Raw genomic sequence first — 24622 nt, 5'->3', positions numbered from 1 at the left:
TTGTACCGGCATGTTATGTGAATTCCTTGCTTTATATTTTGTATAAGTTTTTGTAACACATTTCACTCATATGAGTATATAGAACGAAGATAAAAATACAATACATCAAGAGGGAATTATCTGAAGTTTATTCTTTCGAATGGCATTTTCAAAACAAACAATTAAGCTAAATGTTAATTTTTCAAAACTCGGCATTTTGCTGTCAGCAAGGGAGATTACTGCGTAGGAGGTTTACAAACATAAAGGATATTATAATAGTACTGTGTAACCTTCATCTATTTGGGCGGAAGTTGATATCAATCGGAACACCTCGGCCTGTATCTATCTCGGAGATGGCCGAGTTGTTATGATTGAGTTGATATTTAAGATCAAAATTATATAAACAATCATAATTGTTCAATGTTTAGTCGCGTTCATGTGTACTAAGTAAAACGTTCGAGAATATCTATCACTTGCCGAAGCAAAACTCCGAAAAAAAGTACTGTATTAAATAAATTAAATATCATGCATGGGTTAGAGTTCAATTTGGCGATTTAGAGAAAATGGAGCGAACGCAGACAGGCCTACTCTACTATTATTATCCCGGTGGAAACGAAACTCGCGTGTCCATCATGTTACACACGAAATCATACCCAAAGCATATATATTGTTCCAGCAGTTCCATAAACTGTTTCTGGCATGGCATTGGATAAACTTCAGTTCACAAGCGGCGTTTGCGTTGACAAGACCCACCCACATGGCCACACCCACCTCCTTAAAATCAGTCTCTTTTTTCAAGACCAAAATTAATTGAATCATGATCTTGTATCACAATATCAACTTAAAATTCCAAGAAAAAAGTTCCCCAAAATACTTATACTCGTAAATCAAAGGTTGACATGTTAAGACGTGTTTTCGTTAAGTTCGTAACTAACTTATTTTTAACCAATTGTTTCGCAACATCTTTAAATATTCTCACATTATAATAAAATTTACAACTTCAATACATTTCCATCAACAAAATGGATATTTTAAGACCCAAACTCCGAAAACCCTAGATAAGCAATTCCTATTCACCATCGGAATCTGTGTTTTAACAAAATTTTGTTCGTTTCGTCCACAAGAGAGATGTTCATTAATTGCAGTGCAAGAACTCTTTCGTTTATTAAGCCAACGTCACGGCACTGTAAACGAAAACACTTCACATAAGCTTATTGTTTTTATTAGAAACATAGAAATGACTGAAGAAGTATGGATGGGTGGACGAAAACAAGCAATTCCTAATCAATATCTTTCCGCCGAAACCTTTCGACGGGTTATTACAATGCCAACAATCCGTTTTAATAAGGATCATTGAAACGATTTCATACAAGGAGATATTTTCCCCCATGCAGAAATACTTATGGAAATTTCGTCGCTTGATGATATGTAAATTAGTGGAAATGTTACGTATTTCCATTTACAATTGAAACATGTGGAGCGTCAATTCATGTTCTATTCAGAGCAACATCATTCGCAATGCTCGTGTACGTATTGAAAGGTGAACAAAAACACATATTATTTAAACGCCGTTGGCCATTCCGTATACGTTTAAATAGATAGCATTAACTGTTGGCGAACTGTGGTTAGAAGGACGGGCAGAGCGCACACTGTATGTTCAGCAATTGTTTTTGGAAGCATTACAAAGGGCGTAAATAGTAAAACAAAAGGGAATTTTGATTACAACAAGAAGTATATTGTGTTTGTTGGAACATGAACACCAAACAAGAGAAACCCGTACACTTCATAATGGTTCAATTTAATGCAATAACAATTGACTATTTCTTGCATAACATCAAGTTATAAATGTGTACATGGTTTCTTATCAATAAAGCTAAACAACAGACTATTTTTTCAATAGTTTTACTCTTTGATGTTCTTCAAAAAGCAGAACAAAAACATACAAAAGAGCCTGCCATTCTGACGGCATTTTTAAGCAAAACAGCGTCTAGCCGATACCATATCGTAATAAGCAGTCGATACGATGCGACAAAAAGGATACATCTGTACGGGGAAGACAGATTAAATAGTCGCACACTGGTGTGTTCTTTGTATTAAACTCAAAGAAGTGAGAAACAATGGTAACTACAGAGAAAAGTTCACAAGCAAACAAAAACCCAAGAGGCTGAAATCTAACAGACACTTACTAAGAGGCATCTGTTGTATCAACAAGACTTCTAGATCTACATGCATCACACTAGGTGACTGCCGGGATTTCTACATGCATCACACTAGGTGACTGCCGGGATTTCTACATGCATCACACTAGGTGACTGCCGGGATTTCTACATGCATCACACTAGGTGACTGCCGGGATTTCTACATGCATCACACTAGGTGACTGCCGGGATTTCTACATGCATCACACTAGGTGACTGCCGGGATTCAATGGAAGCGTAAGCACTTAAACGTCTCCATCACATCACAATTGTCTCAACATTTACCAAGCATTACAAAATTGAAAATATAAACCAAAATGGAAAAACAACAACAACATCATCTTGAAGACGACAATGAATAACAAAGTAAAACATATCATATGAGTATCCTCGACAACCAGATACAGACAGCTCATGGAAACGCATATATACAACCGGGGCTCCTTTATGGTAAGACGAAGTCAAACAAACTCAGCTTACCGACAGAACTTGCCTAAATTTACGGCTTTAAACTCTGTGCTCATAAAGCATTGTTATGATTGTATCATTGCACAAAAATGTAAGAAATTAACGCAGGTAAATCAATTTGTCAAAACGCATTTTGCTAAACTTCATAATATTGTCATAGTTGAGAGATTATCCCTGAGTCCATCATATGCATAACGTATCGAGTCTAAGATTGAGACTGAGATTCAGAAAAGTTCAATTTTACTGAGTTAACAGAAGCTTAGATGGTAACAATTGCTGTTAATGTTACAATGATAATATGTTCTACAATCATACAATTTCTTTCAAAACTAGTCATATTACAGATGTTTCGAAGTATACAAGAATTCATTTTCTGAAACTCAAATTGAAGATTTCATTTCGACACGTGAACAAGATTAATTGCATTGTTTCGCTTTTGATTGTAAAAAAGGTCTTACTTTTCGCACAAAAGATAGTGAAATGGAACAATAACTAAACAACAAATGCCAACCTATAGTGTTGTACAGAAGGAAGTTTAAGGTGTATTTTTTAGACACCATAGTGTTTCAAAAACACTTCCTCGAGAAGAAAAATCTGATCGCAAACAAAATTGACTACAAGTTAGCTATTCCCCATAGTATGCGGTCGTGGGGTTTTTTTTGAAAAAAATGGGACTATACTCTATACATATGACATAAGTTGCTTACAGATGCGTTTTCTTTAAAGAAGACTTGATTTTTCAGCAGGACTACAAGTTGTGAGCGAAGTATAATCCCATCAAACTTGAGAATCCTTGGACTGTCACTCTGTTCACTGAAATATATTATGTTTGACTTCACAAATAAACCATGAAATATACATCAGAAATGAAATATCAATAATTTGTATCCTCACTACAAACCTATACCTGCACATGGCTACAACAGGAAACCTATACCTGCACATGGCTACAACAGGAAAGGCAGCGGAACAACAATGTCAACACGTTATTTATATTTATTACAGATAAGGTTTTTTTTGGTATTTTCGGGATATTATCTATACCAATTGAATTTATTTTTGATTTTCGCGTTATATTCCCCAAAACAGGATTTTTTTATATAAATATTTTTGTGTGAACAAAGATAATCAAATACTATTGGAGTCAATTATTTGTGTGATTTTATAATTCTGAACGATAACATCTTTAACAATAATCATGTGTGGACCATGCAAAACAACAACAAAAACAATAGTTATACTCAATGGGCATAGACATTTTCTCTTCGTTAATGGAATTATTCATTGTTTATGCAAACATAGCACATTACATAACCAATTGTGACAACTAACCAAGAGATCAACATATTACAGTGTGTTCTTGCACTGTGTATACTTCTTATTGCCACCCAAAATAAATCGAAGCGATCATTTGCTGATGCGATATATTGATCGTCTATGCAATAAAGGTATTTTTTTGTTGTTGTTCCTAGCAAAATTAGTGTCAATAAAAGTGTCAACTAAGTCCAAACGAGGTTAAGTAAGCTCAAAACATTATTAGCATCAGGGGATGTAACTTTGACATATGGATAATATAATTCGTGTTTTAAAAACGAAAAATGATGTATTTGCCATTGGGATTGGTGGACAATGGTGGCGTGACTGTGTTACATTTTTTCAAATAAATCAGCGCTACAACTGAACCGCAATTAATGGGCACCCAGAACATAGAAATGAATTTATTGCATGTACCATTGCATTATAAATGATCGGAAGTGATACTTAGGGAAATTAAAATGCAAACATAAACTTACATGCTAGTGGGGTCCAAACCAGTTTTTATTTCCATATCCTGAAATAAATGAAAAGTATGAATAATAAACAGAAATTTTGTATTGATGTTGAAAATCCAAATAAATGTTACCAAAACAACAATATCTATTGTTTCTGAAGGAAAACATTATACCCTCTGCTTTCTTTTTAATCCGCTACAATATAGCATACATATACTAGTATATTAACATGTTATGATGTAGCAAACTAATGTTGTAAATATGTTGAATAGATAAATTTAAACTAAATACAGCCACATAACAGTGTAGTTTTATGAACATCAATATTTAATGAACAATTTAGAAATAAGTGATGCTGAGAACTTTTATGTACACGACATCATATTCACATATAACGCTACCACAAACAAACCATTAATGTATAACAAAGAGCCACTACATGCGGGGGAATTTTAGAGCAGTGCACGAGACACGCACATGTATGTATTTTACAAATTGTGTACATTAGATGTTATTCAACCGACAAAACATATAAACCAAATTGAAATAAAACGTAACCAGATCTCACATTAAGCCAAATCCTAATTATTTTATTAACCGACCACACACACACAAAGGCATTTGCTTGTAGTCAAACCGGGTATAGCCTTTGACCCAATTCATGTCGGGGCAATGTATGTGTGTATCTTAAAGGTTGCAAACTGATGATGGAGTGCCTGCCTTTCTAATTAAATACACTTAGTGTTTTGAGTAGTATTAATTTAATTAGCATGTAACATATCAACTATACAATGAAAACTACAGGGACAAGCCCAGTAGTCGATAAGTGCACACGGCAAGGGCAAAAACGACAATGAACTAGAGACGATACACTTGCTTTCTTTTCAATTAGATCGTCCCAGTTGGTTATCAACGAAATGCTGACCAATGAAAAAATACAATATTTTACTTTAGAAAGTCGGTATGTTTAATAGTCAACTGCTGCTACTTCTAGAGTAAATCCGTAATGATATACACAAAGTTTTATTGGTGCATTTGTACTGTAAAGCAATATAGTTATCATTTGTTAAATAAGTTTGAGATTATAAATCAGACTCAGAAATACAGTTTTGTTATATAAATAATCAATTCATATCATTCGTTTGGTTTAAAGATGTGCCCATAATAGAAGAACTATTTGACACAATTACACAACATTTCACCCAAAATACACCTCAGAAATTGTACTTCATATAGAGCTTTTTACTTTTGAATCATGAGTAGGAACCTCCAACTTCCAGTACAAGTGAATATTTCCCATTAACGTTTTCCTTGTTGACAAGTGCATACGATTTGGACAAAAGGCATTTCAATTCATTGTCCATTTAAAATCATGTTCAGATCAACATCCGAGTTTTCCAAAATTCCAATTAAAAGCATGTGGTCAAAACAAACTCGGAAGCGTTGTCCGATAATTAGCAGGTCATCATATGTTCGTATATTTGGGAAATAAAAAGGGACGGGACGCGGAAATACGGTCTGGATCGGGTGAGGATGAGAAACCGTGTATGACAACAAATTATAATGACATACATTGACACTGATATCAGCTAGATCTGACACCTCTGCTCTGTCCACTACGCTGACCACTGGGTAGGCGTTATGTGCGGTCGTCTTGAGAATTCTATGCAGCACGGACACACGAGTACGAGGAAACAGGAAATGAAGGTCACTACACATCGCGTTCTTCGCTGTCAGTCTGAATATAAACGAAAATATAATGAAAATACATATAATAAAAATGAGTCAGAACACCTGACACTGTACATGTAACAGCTGATGTCAGTGGAGTTTAAGATCTTACTTTATAGTCAAAACGTACAGCTTAATATAATCAACATGACGTTTTTATGTCATTCAATCGTTCCTTTGACCTTTAAAAGGATTATATTTTGTCCAAAAATAAAAGTACATACTTCTGTAATTCAATGTTATTCTTTGAACACCCTTGACAAAAAACTCGGACAATGGACCAGGCTACAATTCGCGTCATATTTATAATTCTTAGTGATACTCTTTTTCAAAATCAACACATACACATGTATACCAAACATGAATTTTGAGTGATAAATCTTTAATTACTTACTAAATAATGCATTTATGAAAAATATTAATAACTGATAACAAGATTGTAACCGTTTATTTAATAGCAGAGAGCGCAAAAATATTAAATGTTTGGTGAATGCTAAAAGATTTACTGTGGTCTACTATTGTCTCATAATTTAGCAATACCATGTTTTATGCTCATCTCTTTCAAACTAAACTTGGTATCCTTCATGAGAACCACTGTCTCGACATTTATTAATCCTTTTTGAATATTAAAACAATATTTTTAATTAGAAAATTTAATAATTGATTAGCAATAAAGCCCTAAACTGACTGATTAGTATAAATAGTGGTTTTACCTATGCATTCCTTCTGGAACGTCCCATTCTAAGAGAGGAACTCCTTTTAGGTGGATGTGAATGTCGTACAAGCCTTCGTTGAAGAAATCTCCACACCATTTGGCCACCTGAAAACATAAAAAGCGTAAAATCAGCAAACAGAAACGTTACATTAATCCTTTGCATAAATATCTATGTCGATTCAAAGTATAACAATAAGTCAAACCACGGCTTTATTTGACGCATGCCATTTCCTCAAGGCAAGATGTGATTTATACTGCAAAGCAGGTTTAATACGGGTATACAATTAATGCTAATAATACACATGTTACTATAAAAAGTAAAATTTATAATAGAAATTCGTTCCCGCATAATGATTATCCTCTCCGCCCGTGAGATTATCACGGCACTTCAGGGCGATTATGGCATAATTGCCTGACGAAGACGAGAACGTGCACACTGACGTCGTTTTCACGAAAATAAGAAATGGCCGCCGTATACTTGGTAGGCAAACAGTTATACATAAAAATCTCTAAAGGAATTAAAATGGCACTATCTTAGTTTAGTTTAGTTTATTTTATAAATCAAGGCATGTTACATGCATGTGATTTGAACATAAAAATGAAATACAACTACATGGTTAAAACAAGTATAACAAAATGTAGTACACATACAAAGCGACAGTTTAAATATAGTCTTTAGATGTTAAAATAGATATATTAGTTTTGTTACATATCAACATTAGCCAAAAAATTCAAATAATTGATACAGGGAGAATGAGATCAATTAAAGTTAGCTAGAATAATTTTACAAAATAATGCCATTTTCACAAGTACAACTCTATCTTTAGAGTTCATCAATTGTTCAAATTTGTAAACATTGGAATGTTTAATATAAAATTGCTGAATATACTTTTTTCTGTCATTGCTAAAATATCTGCATTCCATTAAGTAGTGATATCCATCACCCAACAAAGTATTAGTACATAAGTGACAAACACGGTTATTATTTCTAACAATGTTTAAAAAGCGACCTTTTTCTATTGGTAATTTGTGATTCATAGTTCTGAATTTACATAATGAATAAGCTAAGTTCAAGGGAATCATATCAAGATAGTTCTCAAACAAATGATCATTAACCCGAGAATTTAACACAGATTTAAAATGAGTGACACTGTTAACATTTTGACAAGTGAAATAATCAGACATACCAAGGCTATGCCCTGCGGGGACGAACTGATGGTTAAACAAATGCCCCCGCACCCCAGATACTCTACATAAGGCCCAATCTCCGCTAAATTTGGCGCTATGACAAAACCACCGCGGTCACCCGGCCCTGCGGGGGCACATGGAAAGTAAAAACACGGCCCTTTTCCCCGGCTATCTCCGGACCTGGGGGGGGCGTGGTTACAATTGACTGGTGCATTAGCATTCAAAATTTTGCTCCAATAACACAATATCCGTGAGTTAACATGCAAGGCTAGGGGTGGAACACCCAATTCACCATAGACCATACAATTCGGTGTACTTGACTTTAATTTGAGAACAAACTTATAAAATTTAAATTCACAGCCATACAATCGGTACAAGAATAGTGAAATTAGTTTTATCAATAATGACACCTTCCGTGTTTCAGTAATGAGTACTACCCGAAACCGTACCGGATGTTTACATTAGGTAAAGGTCATAAAGCAGTGAGACAAGGAAATGTTTTGTTGAAACGTTTTGTTTTACTTTATTCGCTGAGAAATGTTAATTATTCCAGCGAAATGGCTAGGGTCATTCAAGCCGAGATTCTTATGAAACTGCTCCTAGGCTTGATCGACCCTAGCTGTGCTCACCTATTGAAATGAACATCACAATCACCAGATGTAAAACAGTAAATATTTGAAGAATGGAAAAATTGCAGGCTTATTCTGAAAGCATGTACGAAAAGGTTTGCTATTTTGATTTTCAGTCACTCGTTATTTTTCTCAGGTAATTCCATTCAACTTTGAACCATTTTGTAATTTCTCATTTTTAAGACTTTCAGACCAAATGCGAAATATATAACATATCCTTCATTATTCCACAAAATCATGTTTTTAAATCCATTTGAAATCATTGCCAAATGACAAACATATGTATTATACGGGATAATACATGGTTGACCATGGCTTTTGGTTGATAATTGCCAAAGTGAAAATAATTCCACTGGTGACTGGGGCAATTATCAACCAAAAGCCATGGTCACCCATGTATTATTCTATAAATAAACTACTGCGACAAGAAGAGAAATATGACGTTGTTCTTCATGTGTAAAACGTATAGGTTAAAATGAAGACACAGACACGACATCAATACAGGCGAAACACTTCAAATAGTTAAACGGTCATCTTTACATCGTTACACTCCTTCTTCACTATTATGTTCGTGTATTTTTTGTGGACACCAATAGGTTGTCTTAACTATCATTTCCATGTTCATGTGAAGATATAGGCCGACAAATCTAATAATTTATATTGTAAAACAGATTTCTTTATTATATACTAATATAGTGGTAATGGTTTAAAATGTAGTGCATTATGTTATTTATCACTATTTAAAACGTTAGAAATTCGGATCAAGTTCATTGTTAAAGCGAAGTGTGATGCCTTGGTAATATTCATCCAAAGCCAGACAAAGCTCCTAAGAGTGTTATTATATTCATTTACCAAATAATCAGAGTTAACAGTTTTCTTGTATAGCCAAATTCATTGGAAAAGTTGCTGCAGTGATTCTTGACCACTCAACAAGACACCGGTACATACTTCCATCAAAACGAAAAACTTCAGAATACCAGATGATAGTTGCCCATCCATTATACTAACATGAACTAGTATATACCGTAAGCATTTAGTTCAAATCAGTAAGTGATAACATAAAATACCATTAACGTCAACATTAGTGGAAGCCCGTAGCTGATCTCGTTGGTTGATTCGATCAGAATGACAGTAAGACTGATAGTCATTCGGACAACGCCCCCGAGAAAAGCGGCAGCTCCGATTAGAGAGAATGTTCCCAGATAAATTCCTCTGTCGTAGCCTATAACGCTGAAAATATAATGAGAATCGTGACTATTAGATTGATGAATTATATTGAATTCCCCACCCATAAGAAAAAAACATTTCAAAGAGTGTTTTTTAATTGATTCTAAGTAAATAGTATTGTTTTATGTTCTTATCAGAACTGGAAAGCCTGTTGACAAACATTCATTTAACATTACACACAAGCAAGGGTATACTGCAATGACCATTTACGTTGGACCCTTTATGAGTACTGCGCGTGACTAGTTCCACGAACTCGTATCTTTGATTTCATTGTAATTCATTTGATAAATAAATTTCTCGATTGAGTTTGTTGTTCATTGTTATTTTTTTAAAGTAAATTTACATGTTTTACTTTTTCATTTATTGAGGTTTATTATTTAAACAAATACTGTTGACTGTGTCTAGCTTGTACGGTACATGAGTGCTTCGAATAAAAGAAGTTACAGCGTTACTATGGACTCATAATTGACAAGCATTAAGTTCTAGAGTCAGCTAGGAACAAGACAAGAAGGGTATACGAACGTAGTTTTAACGTATTTAAACCGTATTTGAATCTGGACGAGTAGGGTAGAGACAAACGACTGTTATAATTCGAACCGCTATCGAACCCGCGGAACAAAGAAAATGTATAAGGTTACTCTGTTACCTATATAATGTAGTACGGTATTCACTCCTCAAACAATACAGCGTCAATGCGCATGAGCAGCGAAAAGACAATAGTAATACAGTTTTCATTCTATCGAAAAGTTTTTACATGTTGCAACAGAGCGCGCAAAAGTATTCCCGCAGTATGTGTATATTTTGCTTTGAATGAGGGCTTTAAACAAAGATAACTTCATTATTATTTCTTCACCATTTTAAAGGAAACAAATGTGCAGTCTACGCCGCTTACATAACCCCGCCTTCGGCCTTTTACCAGAGTTTGATTGAGAGTTTAGTTTCTGAAAACACTTCGAAAATGTACTTAAAAGCTGCACTTTCAAAGATTGGCTGTTTTGACATCGTTTTAAGCTTTTGTCTCAGAATCAGCTTATTTCGATAGCAATGCCTTCAATTCAGTCATATAAGATAACCAGACAATAGAACAGATCTTAATTATTTAGAAAACTACCGATATTTTCATTTTTTATTAAGTGCTAATAATGTTTTTATCTATTAAACATCACCTACCGAACGTAAATATGAAAAATTGCCACCCGATCTGCTGCCAACAGTCTTGTGTCACTGGTTTCCGGACATTAATGCAAACAGCGGCTCCTTACAACAACAACAACAACAACAACAACAACAACAACAACAAAAGTTGTCAAAAACGGTCAATTTATCAGAGTGCATAGTATGTATAAAACTTGCCTATGATATAATTATGCATATCAAATACATTACTTGACAAGCAATGTAGCTACAAAACGTCCATAAGCAGCCCCGCACAGTAGACTGGGGACAAACAAACCACTTGGTACCGCCACGCCGTAAGTCCAACAAGCGAGTAGGAAGAAAAACACGAAGAACAACGCCAGAGTTGACAGGTCAAACTCTCCTAGTAAGACGAGGAGAAAAGAAGTTAATATACTTCAAATAGAACTCGAATAAAGAAACACTAGAAGTGTAAATTTAATCAACAAATTGTTCCCGACGCGCAAAAGAAGATTACACTTAAAGAGATATTGACCTACTAATCAGGAAATGTAATGTCAAAAATGACCAAAAGACCGATGTTTAAAGAAGCCAGGTTTTCAATATTTCAGGTTTCTAGATTTTGTTAAATTTAAACTTTTTTTAATTTAGCAACATTAAAGAACTTTTGCGTAAATTATAAAATCTATTAAACTGCTGAAAATACAGAATTAAAAAAAATCGAAATTTTTTAAACAAAATATATAGTTAATAGTTATGTTTGACTTATTTTATTCAAAAGAGGTGACTGATTCACTAATGATATAATGTATTAGATTGCTAAAACTAAAAAAAAAGTTTCATGTATGTACTAATCAACGCCAGAAGTTAGAAAATTAGAAGCCAGTAACACAACTTTTGGAATATTCATACAGCAAACTAACAGTGGGCTTCATTGCATATGCAAGGGGGGCAATTAGCTTCTCTGCAAACGAATGAAACATGGATCTAAATGTAGAGGCTATCAATCAAATCAAATTCTCATATATTGCAAGTCTGTCCCACTGGTTTTCTAGCAATTCGAAATAAAGTTATTTCAACAAAGATAAAACATACCAGGTTGATGAAAGAGTTGTTTAATCGCTTCCTCTTGGGAGTTAAAAAACAACGTTGCCATGTCATTATAAGAACCTTCCTCGCAAAAGTATGTGCGCACATCTTCTTCGATTGCAGAACTTGTTGTATTTGTCATCTAGAAATTAATAATGAATTAAACAATCAATCCTGGCAGACACTATTCACAATGTTACATCCTTTGAGAGATGTTTAGCATTTAAAATGAAGCGTAAATAACCTTTTTACATATATATGTAGTGTTCCTTTTGACCTTGAAGCTAAAATATGTACATTTCAATGCGTGTTAAACTGACATGATACCCAACATTGCTAGTATGTTCTACTTCACGGCACGTAATGCAAATAAGGACACTATAATGAACGAAATCTGATTAAAATATATCCTTGAAGATTACTTACAATGGAAGGAATTGGTTTACAGCGGCCCAGCATCATTGAAGCCACGAATGCTACTGTTGTGGTCACCATAGCAACTAGAAGGGATTCTAAAATTCTTCAAAAAAATAAACATGGTTTATAAGTTTAGTATGTAGAATCCATATGTTGCTATTTATGTGATATCATAAGCTATATATAACGGTAAACTCGAGCAGGCGATTTCTCGAGGAGTGAGGATTGGTCGATGTCAAGGTTAAATACCGGCCATTATTCCGTCTATTTGCATATGACTATACTGAAGACAGATCGAAACCTAAATTAGTATTCAAAAAAGAATTCCCGATTTGCTTACTTGACCACTGGCTGCTTGGTGTTCACGTGTTTCATCCTGTAGACTGTAAGCCACTTGTTGAGCTGGTTAAACAGGGCGCCTAGCAGGCCACCGATCAGGCCCATGAGCACGAATATAAAGAGATCCAGCGCTGTCCACAGTCGGCATGTTCCATTCGTCTTGTTCTCATCTGCACACTGTGAAGCGTAGACACGAAATGTTTACATATCACGTTCCTTGTTGTGAAACATATTGTTGTTGTTGTTGTTTTTTTAAAAGGGTCACTGTATGCATAAAGTAACTATTTCTCCTTATTCATGTAAAAATGCTTATATCTTTAATATTGTTCTTAAATCTCTCTTGTGGAGGGATTATTGATTGTTTAAGATGGAATGGATGTCCGTGCGTCTTCCAATACAAATTTTGTTTTGGGACAAAGTGGTGTCGAAAACCAGTAGGAAGTGAAAGGCACATCTTTGCAAAAACCACAAACTATTTTGTACAGTAAGTTGCTAGTATAGAAGGAAATAATTCATAGACATGAGTATGGTATGCACCAACATCAACATGAAACATACTAACTAAAGAATTATATGGTTATTGTTAGTCTAAACTTTATTAAACAAATAACATTCACACATATGTATATGTATAATGATGAAATACATCACCATGTGGTCGAGGATCTGGTTATGGTTACCTTAAAGACCCCGAAGTTAATGAGGCCGGGGGAGTAAAATAGTCCCCAGCTGTTGGAGTCTAACCCACTGAGGAAAAAGTTGAGCGTAAAGGTGGCGGCCATGGAACACACAAACTGAGCAGAAATAATGTATATAATTTATGGTGTATTATACATACATAAGTTTTCACTAAAGATGAGCAATGCTTTTTAAATGGTACTATAATATATCAAATAACTTGTCTTTCAAATTTCACCAAATTTTGGGTAAGTATAATTACATGTAATCGTTTTTAAATGAATGTTCAGTCAAACTACGCTTTGTCGACCTCTGTTCTCAATGCTTCGGTTATGTCGAACTCTTTTCGAACGTGATTGGTTTAGCTGGACATGTTTTGTATTTCGGTTATATCTTGAATGATCGTTATTTCGTAGTATTACACGAGGTCCCTACGACTTCGACATAGCCATTTTCAACAGAATACTACGTCGAAGTTGTAGGGAGATTACACAGAATATAGAGAATCGTACCGTTCTCCACGTGAGTTTCTGGTTCCAAAATGAGCATCCCTCTTCCAGGGAGAATAACACGCCTCCAATCGGGGCTCCAAATGCAGCTGTGATAAGGTATCATGTATCATATGAAAAAGTGGTGTGCCTAATGATATTGAACGTGCTTTATATTGTTTAGTTTTATCACAAAAGCCATCAAAAAATCGAATCTAGTCTGGGCTATGTATATGAGCTTGCGTCGTTGGCACCTATCACGTCAAATATGTTTTCATGACGAACTCACTTAGGGTGGTCCACCACCATTTATGCATTAGATTATTCAACATCTTTAAAATATATGAACGACATTCACTCAAATCAGAATTCCGGCATGTTGAAACTAAAAGACAAAACTATACAAGTGTAGGTTTTGTCTAAAGTCAATAGTTGTTAAATTTGATAAAATTCATTATATAAATATATTTCTTTCATGCTTTATGATGAAATATGGGGTTTTAACAGTGAAATAACAACAGTGAAAATATCAATTTGATATTTTCACTGCAAAATAAGAAGTGAAAATATCAATTTTCAGAACTACTTTTAAAATCCTTTGTTGTTACATGTACAGTACTTGCCTTATAAATTTAAATAAATGTATAATTGGAAATTAACAACTTACCGTTTATTACCGGTTATCCCGTTTATCAAACATTTTACTGATCTTTGAAGCTGAATGTTCGAACATTTGCTTTCATTCCAAACAAATTACAGACAAAAACAACTGTTCGAACATAAATAAAATTTTATAGCATCATTCAAATGTATTTTGAACTGTTAACCGTTGGAGTACGTAAAATGAGCTTCCTGGAGAATTTACACAACAATTTAGAGATAGATCCGATATTTTTTACCCTACCCACATCTCAAAATGTGTCAACAAACTAGCGTGGCATATACTCTTCTGGAAAACAAACATTTTAAAGCGAAACAGACTGGTCTCTGACAGTAAGATGACTGAATATTAACTTACTATAAAAACACGCGTACATGCAGTCTTAAACTAAGAAGAATGGTTAAAATCCAATGAGTATCCACATTTGTTTTCCTAACACATTTGACCTTCCAAATTTTCATTCTATAAATAGCGGCGTAGTAATTTGGTTAAAATAAAGTGTTTTCAATATTTTTTGGAACATTTGTGCACTAATAATACTTCATTTTTTACTGTTCATAAAGCTTTGCAAGAAAAAACGAGCGAATATTAAGCTATAAGAATGAATAGCAGAGAACTATTTCTCAGCAAACCGAAAGTAGAAAAGTTGACAGCTATAATTATGCATGCGGGGCGCTCCATGGGTAGCGGCGTAAAGCCCACCCTTTTCAAAAAGGGGGTAATTCAGAAATAAATAAAAAAACAAATAAAACTCCGAAAATAAGCATAAAAGAAACAGAAAATTTGTTTATTTCAGTGTAAGATCGTATTTAATTTCACTCGTGATCATAAAAAAACTACATTTTCACTCCAGGCTTCGCCACTCGTGAAAATATGTTTTTCTATGACACTCGTGAAATAAAATACGATCTTACACTGAAATAAACAAATATCCTCTATTTATATTCCTTATAAGCGCTTACATGGTTTGTCCCAGTAGTTTTTGTTGTATATATTATGATACACTTACAAATGTATTTCATTATTATACTAGTGGATAAGTGTTTTGTCATTCTTTTATTGCGATTTTTGAAAACTGCTGTGTTTGTTTCCGGTTCCGGATACTTGATACCTACCAAACTAATGACGCTTAACATAAATTAAATATTATTGGCCTGGTCTACACAATATACCTGCAACACCTGCCGCAGCTCCACCGGCCACGAAATCTCTCTTGTCTCTGAAAAACAAAAACAGCTCGATCATTGTGAGAACGGACTATGAATAAAAACAGCATAAAACACGCTTGCAATTGTTGGATAATAGTATCAACAGAGTCAAAACGGAGACGTTTAAACTTATAAATAGGTAAAGCAACTTTGTTTTCGGCTTATATTAAATGTATAGGAGTCACAGGCTCAGACACTCATGTGACCGTTGCGGAGATCGAGCCCGAAATTTCCATGCTTGCGAGTCGGTTACTCTACCAAACCCGGATAACACACACACATACTCTCTGACCTGCTAGGTGTCATAGGTGTCTCAAACAAGCTCTGTTGTGTATACTCATCATATTAAAATGTTAGAACTTTCAATAAAAGAAAACGCGTACGTCTTATGATTTTTCTTGAAGGGACATTTCTGTCCAGTATTGTATATTTTTGGACGGATAAGCCTTGCAAGTAGTATTTATAAACAAAGACATATCTTTGAAAATTAAAGCACAGTCTAGCGTTTTACCTGTCGGTTCGAAAGAAATCAAACTTCGACTTTATCTTCTTGAATGTAATACTTTGAAACTGAAAAGAAAGAAAATATATCTTAACAACAATAATAGTCAACTACATGTACCTTTTCGACAACATTAACTTCGTCTTCCTTAAAAAGGTACACACAATCCGGTTCCTTTATTAGTACTCGAGTTCTAAATCAAATAGAGTAAAGGCCAGCTATATATACGACTTAGAGTGAGAGTGGTCTAGTTGTAAATGTGCCCATCTCTCACTCGGAGATTGTGGGTCGATCCCTATGGAGGCCAAAAGTCCAGACGTGTATGTGTGTATTTTAGGTTTGTAACATTGATGATTTACCAATTTACATTTTACAACCACCAACTCATCGGTTGTATGTTTACATTTTACACTGCACATTTTCATTTTTCGTTGTACGTCCTCTCGTTGCATCTATTCAACAGAAGATTCAGTCGTGTTTAAAAAGTTGTGTATGGTAAACACGTCATGTGAAAGTCACATGCCGAGTTTTACATTGCGGTGTGTAAAAGACAGATTTCAGTTCGTAGTTCTACAAAGTACATTGTATGGTGGTGACTTTTCATTCGCAGTTGAACATGTTTACGAGATGAATTTAATTTAATTTATAGATAGCTCCGCCTTAACCATGTCTTAACTCCTCCTTACGTCTTTCGGAAATTTCCGCTATCACTCGGCTCTATTTAAACCAATTATGGATACTTTGGACCATGGACATTGCGAACCTTATTATGGACATTACGAATCACCTACATTATGACCCTATGGACTCTGATTTTGAAACAGGATGGATTATGAATTATTTCATGTCGAATAAAATAATATATGATATTACAACATGTTTTTGTCTATATAATAGTAATTAATACGCACATATGACATGAAATGAGATGTATGCAAAATGATACTTGACTCAAACACAACAAAATGTAAGTAATTAGCATTAAATTATACTACAAAATGAAAATTCCCATTGTCTTATTTTTCTTTTAAAACTGCACTCTCACAGATTGACCGTGTTGACAACTATTTTTATTTTTTGCTTTGAAATTAGCCAATTTTTGCGTAAATGTCTGGATACCAGTCGTATAAGACTGCTGACTAAAGATCAGATACAGTTTTTCAGTTTTACGTTCGCAAATTGATGTTTTATGGCTAAAAGTGATACTACAGTAACGTTTTAAGAAAAATGAAAAATGTCGGCAGTTTTCCAAACAATTTAGATCTGTTTTATTGTGAGTAATCTTATTATTGTATAGAAAGCATTGCTGCCAAAATCAGCCGAGTCTGGGACAAAAAAAGGTTGTCAAAACTGTCAATCTGTGAGAGTGCAGCTTTAAATTACTATAAACACTATTTCAAATTCTACCATTAGAGGACACTATCTTGCCTTTTTGCAATGTTTAAGATTGCAAGTAATATTAGATAATTTAAAATTTACGAAGAAAAAAATCTAAATTTTCATTAAGTTGAAATTATTCACTTGGTAGCTGGAACTGTATGGATAAAATACACTAAGATTACAACTTCATATAACTCGTACAATATACTGTAACGAATATTATTTTATAAGTAATTAATAATGATAGTATCTGTCATGTGTTCCCGTTCCGGATAGAAAAATCCGACCCGAGGGCACCTGCGTTGCCAGGTAACGAGGCCTGCCGAGTTACCGGCCACGCAGCGTGCCCGAGGGTCGGATTTTTCTATCCGGAACGGACACATATGATAGATATTTTTTCTAGCATACATAAATTACATTTTTTATGGAGAAATTACATAAAAAGCGCATTTTTGTATGTATCACCAAAAAGCGCGTGCGATGATGTTTACTGACGTCATGACGCGCAGTAATTTGTATACACTGCATACGTCAAGAAGTTCCTTCAGTATCACGTCTTTTAAGGGTTATTTTGTTTTGTTTTTTAAAGTATATATTTGTAAAGTTAATGTTAATGGAACTTATCTATTTAAATCTCATAATTATGATTACATAAAGTGTATTATAATTTTTTTATTACGTCACAGCGCGTGACTCATCTGGCATGGGGGATGCCAGATGGAGTTTTCCAGCACGGCTGAATTCACCGGAAATGCCTATCCGGTGTGCTAGAAAGTATTTTAATGATGAAGTCAATTTATTGCTAATAAACAAGTATTACCAGTTCCAACTTTTTATACCCCACCCACACTCAACAGTCAGGGCTTTTTTTCACATTTAGGTGAAGCGGCCCTAGCCCTTTCGGAGGGGAAAAATCGCGCGTTTGTTTTTCTAATCTAAGACTCATGATATCTATTTTTCATGTCCTTGAAATCCCCCACTTGATTGTTATGGTTCACAGTGGCAGATCCCGTAATTCATAACTGGGGGACACAAGTGGGTTGGAGGGCTGTTCTTCCATCGACATGGATATTTTGTTTCAATGATGTATTGCAATTACACGTTTACACCATACATGCTTATTAAGATAGTAAATGTATAGCATCAGACAAAACTAGGTGGATATCATAATGATGTCCATCAAAAGTTTCGTGGGTTTGCTGAAGCAGGTTTTGAACAGGGACTTGCGTTAGAGGGGCGTTACTTAGGGGCACAACATTTTGGACATGATCCCTCTAGTGGGCATGACATTATTATGTTTAAAATGTGGGAAGTGGGGTTTAGGGGTACTCCCCCTAGAATATTTTAAATAGTTTTAGTCTGAATTGGTGCATTATGGCGTAATTAAGTAGTTTTTTTCTGAGAAATATTGACAAAAAAATTAAACTTTAAGTTTACTTGCGGGCCAACTGGGGGGCACAGGCCCTACAGCCCCCCCCCCCCACTGAACGACCCGCCCATGGTCCACTTGTAAATAAAATAAATGAACAATTTTTGCTTGCTTGGGTATATAAGTAAAAAAACTGACAGTGGCAGTATAAATCTGGGTCCGTGAGCCCAGCTCAGATACACCCAACTGCAATTGACTAAATAATATGGTGATTTATAACCCATTTAGGTACATTGATCGTCAAAATAAAATAAAAGATGAAGTTAATTTTAGTTTGTTATCTCCCTTGCTTGATTCGACGGAAATAAACGAAAGAAAATCCGATTCGTTAGCTCCGCCCATTCACCTTCGTTTCTTTCGGTGAGATTTACCATATAAGGTATAGGCGAAATCGTTTATCCTTGTAATTCTGAACTTGTCAATTTACTTTTGTAAACCTGGACTTGTTGGACTGCAAATATTCATTTTACGAATGCGAGTGTCGACTGTAGGATTGCAGTTTTACATATGCATGATTCGGCTTTCTAAATTACATCATCATTAAAGGCAAGTTATACGATCTATGTTTTAGTGAGTTTTTACAGGTTAGACCTGACAAATATACATTTTGACTACTATAATGACAAATGACAAATAAATACGGAAAAACTGACGAATAGAAACAACAAATAGCACGTCTACATTGACAAATGTAAGAGATGTTTAGTACGATTAAGAAGCACATTGTGGGAATTACACGTCTGGACTTTTGGCAACGAATAGCCTCCATAGATCCCTACTAGAGGTAATTTCTCATAGCCTACCAAAATTGATAGCAGTACTATGTAAATACCCAGTAAGCGGGTTGGGAGTGAGTGATTCTCTTAGCGATCAGCTGTCTTCACAATAAAAAAGCTAAAGAAATTAATAAAAACATTGTAACCATAGCAATACGATTCCAAATAGAAATCTTAAACAAGTTCTTTGAAGATAATCAGTTTAGTTGAATCATATTACAATTACCTGTGGTATCCCTGCCCCGATAATAGCGCCGCTGTGAATCATCGGTCCCTCTTTACCGACAAATAAACCTAAATAGAAACGTATACAATAAGAGGAGTGTTCTTTAGGCTTGAAAAACAATTAAAGTATGAATGCATTTTGAACCTTGAATGATGCGAACCTTCAAACCTCGTTGGCTCGAACTCCCAGGGGCCGTCGAAAATACCTCGAGCCTCGAAAAATTCGAGCCAAGCGGGAATACTCTCCGTCATTATATTGAAAACGGTTCTTTACATCCAGTTTGAGCCAACGGGAAAATCGAGCCAAGCGAGTTCGAGCCAACGGGGTTCGACTGTAGTGTCAAAATGTCAAATGGATCTGTGTGTATCTGAACGAAAAGCCGCAACTATAATAGTGCGTAAACAGAAACTTATAGTGATATAGAGAAAGAGAAGTTATATTTATAAACACACCTCCAGCCACGCTGAAGAGGACACCTACAGCTTTTGCAATAAGGGATTTGAATCTGGCTACTCGAGGTATTTTTACTCCGTTCAGATAGCATTTTATTTCGGGAATACCAGATCCTGCAGCAACTGGCTGGTGAAAAAAGAGCAGTTCGTTAAACATCTTATCAAAACATAAGAAATGCATTCAGATTCAGAACAAATAAAACTGTATTTTTACAATGAAATGGTTAAACAAACGTACAAAGGATGTTTTAGTTTAGATAAAAAAGTTAAATAATACGAATATATTTATTTACTTTATTTTAGAAAGTGCATGTTTCGTAAGCCAAGAAATAACAGCAAAAGTAGATGCATTCTCAACGCCCAATATCACTGACTTAAGCTATAATCACTTATTCAGTCATATTCTAGGTAACCATATTGATTAATTTTTTTAGTAAAACCTTTTGGCTACCTCGTACACTGTCAGGCATGTTGCGATGAAGACAAACCCCGTGTTGATGACAACCATGATGACGAGAGATACCACCAAACACCCGTCCGCGGAACACAGCTGGATAGCTAGCCAATGTCAAGGTCAAAAGATCTCCAACATCGACCAGATGCATTCTTAAAACAGTTTGGTTCAAAGAATTATGATTAGTTTACCGAGGCAAGAACGTTTTGAGAACACTTCCAAACAATGAGTACAATACAAACAACGCAGTTCAAAAGTTCAACGCTATGACCAAAGAACATCAACACGCGAAGAAGCTTGCAGTTGATAATGTATTGATTAATTTCAAGACGAATATATGAAAAACAAATATACAAGAAAAAAATAATTATGAAACACAAAGATACAATATTTTTTTTTTTTAGAAAAATCGCTACAACGAGATTGTCCCCTTTAGCCTTTTTTTATGCCATTTCCCTCATGTCTATCGTCGTTACACGTGGTGGTGATCATGTCATGTGTTGTTTGTTCTTATTTTAAACACTGATGACATGTTTGCGTTAACGCAAAAGGCAGTTAACTCGACATTGTAAAATATAGCATTTTGAACACATCGGCCATCGAAAACAACCTCAGATGTATTGGATGAACACCGGTACATTAGTAGAATTTTAAATGATAGTATAAATTAATTTTAATGTATTACCGTGTACTTCGTATTGCTAAGTTCAAATTGATTGCCAGAGTAATATAGCTTTAATGATTAAGATTCCCAAGCATAAAGGTTTAACTGCGATATTGAAATTATTACGCGATCTACTTGCGGCGTATTTCAATGAATTCAGACATTGTAAACCGTCAATATACATCCGAGGATTCTTTCGGTGGAAAATGGTGTTCCGATTGACAATATAATTTAGCAATTGGCAGACGTGCCGGTAATTTGATGCTGAATCATCGATTGTTTATACCGCGTCGAATGCGTAGCGGTTGAACATTCGCGGCGCCAAGTTTGGTCAGTGGTTGAACGTTCGCGGCGCAATGTCGGGTCAGTGGCTTAGCATTCACGGCGCAACGTCAGTTCAGTGGTTGACGTTTATGGCGTCAAGTCGGGTCAGTGAGGGAGCGTTTATGGCGCAAAGTCAGGTCGGTGGTTGCACGTTCTTGGCCCCACGTCGGGTCAGTGGTTGAACGTTCTTGGCCCCACGTTCTATCAGTGGTTGGACGTTCGTGGGGCCATGCCGGGTCAGAGATTGAACGTTTCTCTGCGCTACGTCGAATCAGTGGTTGAACGTTCGTGGCGCAACGTCGGGTCAGTGATTGAACGTTCGTGGCGCAACGTCGGGTCAGTGGTTAAATGTTCGTTGCGTCACGTCGGTCATTGGTTGAACGTTCATGGCCCAACGTCGGGTCAGTGGGTGAACTTTCTCGGCGATATATTGAGTCAGTGATTGAACGTCAGCAGCACCATGCCAGGTCAGAAATTGAACGTTTGTGGCGCCATGTCGGTCATTGGTTGAAAGTTCGTGGCGTCACGTCGGTCATTGGTTGAACGTTTATGGCCCAACGTCGGGTCAGTGGTTGAACTTTCGCGGCGCTATGCAGAATCAGTGGTTGAACGTCTGCAGCGCCACGTCGGGTGACTGGCTGAACGTTCACGTCGGCACGTCGGGTCAGTGGTTTAACGTTCGTGGCGCAACGACGAGTCAGTGGTTGAACGTTCATGTCGGCACGTCGGGTCAGTGGTTGAACGTTCGTGGACCACGCCAGGTCAGTGGTTGAACGTTCGTGGCGCCACATCAGGTCAGTGGTTAAAAGTTCATGTCGGCACGTCAGGTCAGTGGTTGAACGTTCGAGCCCCCATGTCGGATGAGTGATCAAAAGTTCGCGGCGCCACGTCGGGTCAGTGTTTGAACCTGCCCGGCGCTACGTCGGATCAAAGATTAAACGTTCGCGGCGATACTTCGAGTCAGTGGTTGAATGTTTGGTGCCACGTTCGTGTCAAGCCAATATTTAGCAAATGTTTTCAATCATAACTGTTACAAACAACAGTACTCGCTCGTCGTTTTGAATAATATAAGATAAACCGGTGCACGATATTGCTCAGTTGGTAGAGTTTGTGGCTCATTTAACAGGGGTCGGAGCCACACACCCGGACCATTCTTTTTTGAAGAGGTTAAATGTATGGTCCGATAGAGAAACACTGGAAAGTGATTTTTGAAGCACATCCCCGAACTACCGAACAATCAACTTAATAAAACCAATTTATAGATGGTGGTTGTTTTTATCTAAAATTTCCTATATTAGATAACATTTGGTCTAATAAACGATGGCATTTACGCCCTGATATCGTTCGACGTTATGGTTGCAGTTTTATAGGTTGATCTGACAATCCTACATAGTGCATGTTTTAATGATAAACAATAAGTATATAATTAAAGGATACACTGATCCACGGTGTGAAATTTCAGTTTGCTCAGCTGTTTCACAATTGTGTCTATAAAAAATGCAACCTGAAAAAAACAGTATGTAGCATACTATCAATGACCTTTGGCAAGAAGTATATGCATATACTAGTTATGTTTTTAATTACGTTAAGAACATATCTCATCTCTAATGAAAAAGAAGACATTGTTATGTGGTGACAACGACGGAAAGGACATCAACAGTGACGGGAGTCGTAGTGAAGGTATGGTGGTTGAAATGGGAAGGGCAACATGGACGATAGGGACAGCGACAAAAGCGACGAAAGGGATACAAGCGGTGACGGGAGTAATTAAAGCGGCGACGGGAGGGGTAGAAGCGGCGACGGGATGATTAAAAGTGGCGACGGATGGGGTAGAAGTGGCGACAGGATGGTAGAAGGGGCGACGGGAGAGGTAGAAGTCGCGACAGAAGGGATTCAAGGGGCGACATGAGGGGTAGAAGAGGTGACGGGGGATTAAAAGTGGCGACGGAAGGGGTAGAAATGGCGACGGGAGGGTTAGAAGTGGCGACGGGAGGGGTAGAAGTGGCGACGGGAGGGGAAGAAGCGGCGACGGGAGGATTAAAAGTGGCGACGGAAGGGGTAGAAGTGGCGACGGTAGGGGAAGAAGCGGCAACGGGAGGGGTAGAAGCGGAGACGGCAGGGGTAGAAGCGGAGACGGGAGGATTAGAAGTGACGACGGGAGGGGTAGAAGTAGCGACAGGAGGGGTAAAAGCGGCTACAGGAGGGATACAAGCGGCGACAGGAGGGATACAAGCTGCGTCGGGAGGGGTAGAAGTGGCGAAAGTAGGGGCAGAAGTGGCGACGGTAGGGGTAAAAGCTGCGACGGGAGGGATAAATGAGGCGACAAGAGGGGTTGAAACGGCAACGGAAGGGGTAGAAGAGGCGACGGGGGACAGGAGGGGTACAAGCGGCGACGGGAGGGGCAGGAGTGGTATACAAGTGGCGATGGGAGGGTAGAAGTGGCGACAGGAGGGTTACAAGTGGCGACGGTATGCAGGCAGACAAGACAGGC

General features: G+C 36.5%; 1 protein-coding gene across 1 annotated transcript in view; it reads right to left on the bottom strand.

The window, feature by feature from the left end:
• LOC128246221 (H(+)/Cl(-) exchange transporter 6-like) overlaps nt 1-24622 on the bottom strand; it is a 47786-nt gene that overhangs the window by 13028 nt on the left and 10136 nt on the right. The window contains exons 6-22 of the mRNA XM_052964413.1: nt 23569-23635; nt 21141-21247; nt 20690-20816; nt 20238-20305; nt 16436-16494; nt 15889-15935; nt 14080-14165; nt 13570-13683; nt 12891-13066; nt 12560-12653; nt 12140-12275; nt 11294-11447; nt 9748-9910; nt 6862-6968; nt 5990-6155; nt 4439-4476; nt 3353-3458 (exon numbers count right to left, since the gene is read on the bottom strand). Of these exons, the coding sequence (XP_052820373.1) occupies nt 3353-3458; nt 4439-4476; nt 5990-6155; nt 6862-6968; nt 9748-9910; nt 11294-11447; nt 12140-12275; nt 12560-12653; nt 12891-13066; nt 13570-13683; nt 14080-14165; nt 15889-15935; nt 16436-16494; nt 20238-20305; nt 20690-20816; nt 21141-21247; nt 23569-23635 (1815 nt within the window). The remainder of the gene's footprint in view (nt 1-3352; nt 3459-4438; nt 4477-5989; nt 6156-6861; nt 6969-9747; nt 9911-11293; nt 11448-12139; nt 12276-12559; nt 12654-12890; nt 13067-13569; nt 13684-14079; nt 14166-15888; nt 15936-16435; nt 16495-20237; nt 20306-20689; nt 20817-21140; nt 21248-23568; nt 23636-24622) is intronic.

The sequence above is a fragment of the Mya arenaria genome, chromosome 9, assembly GCF_026914265.1.
Source record: "Mya arenaria isolate MELC-2E11 chromosome 9, ASM2691426v1".
In the NCBI taxonomy this organism is placed as follows: domain Eukaryota; kingdom Metazoa; phylum Mollusca; class Bivalvia; order Myida; family Myidae; genus Mya; species Mya arenaria.
The sequence above is the reverse complement of the archived record's forward strand: the minus strand, read 5'-3'. Positions and strand labels throughout refer to the sequence as shown.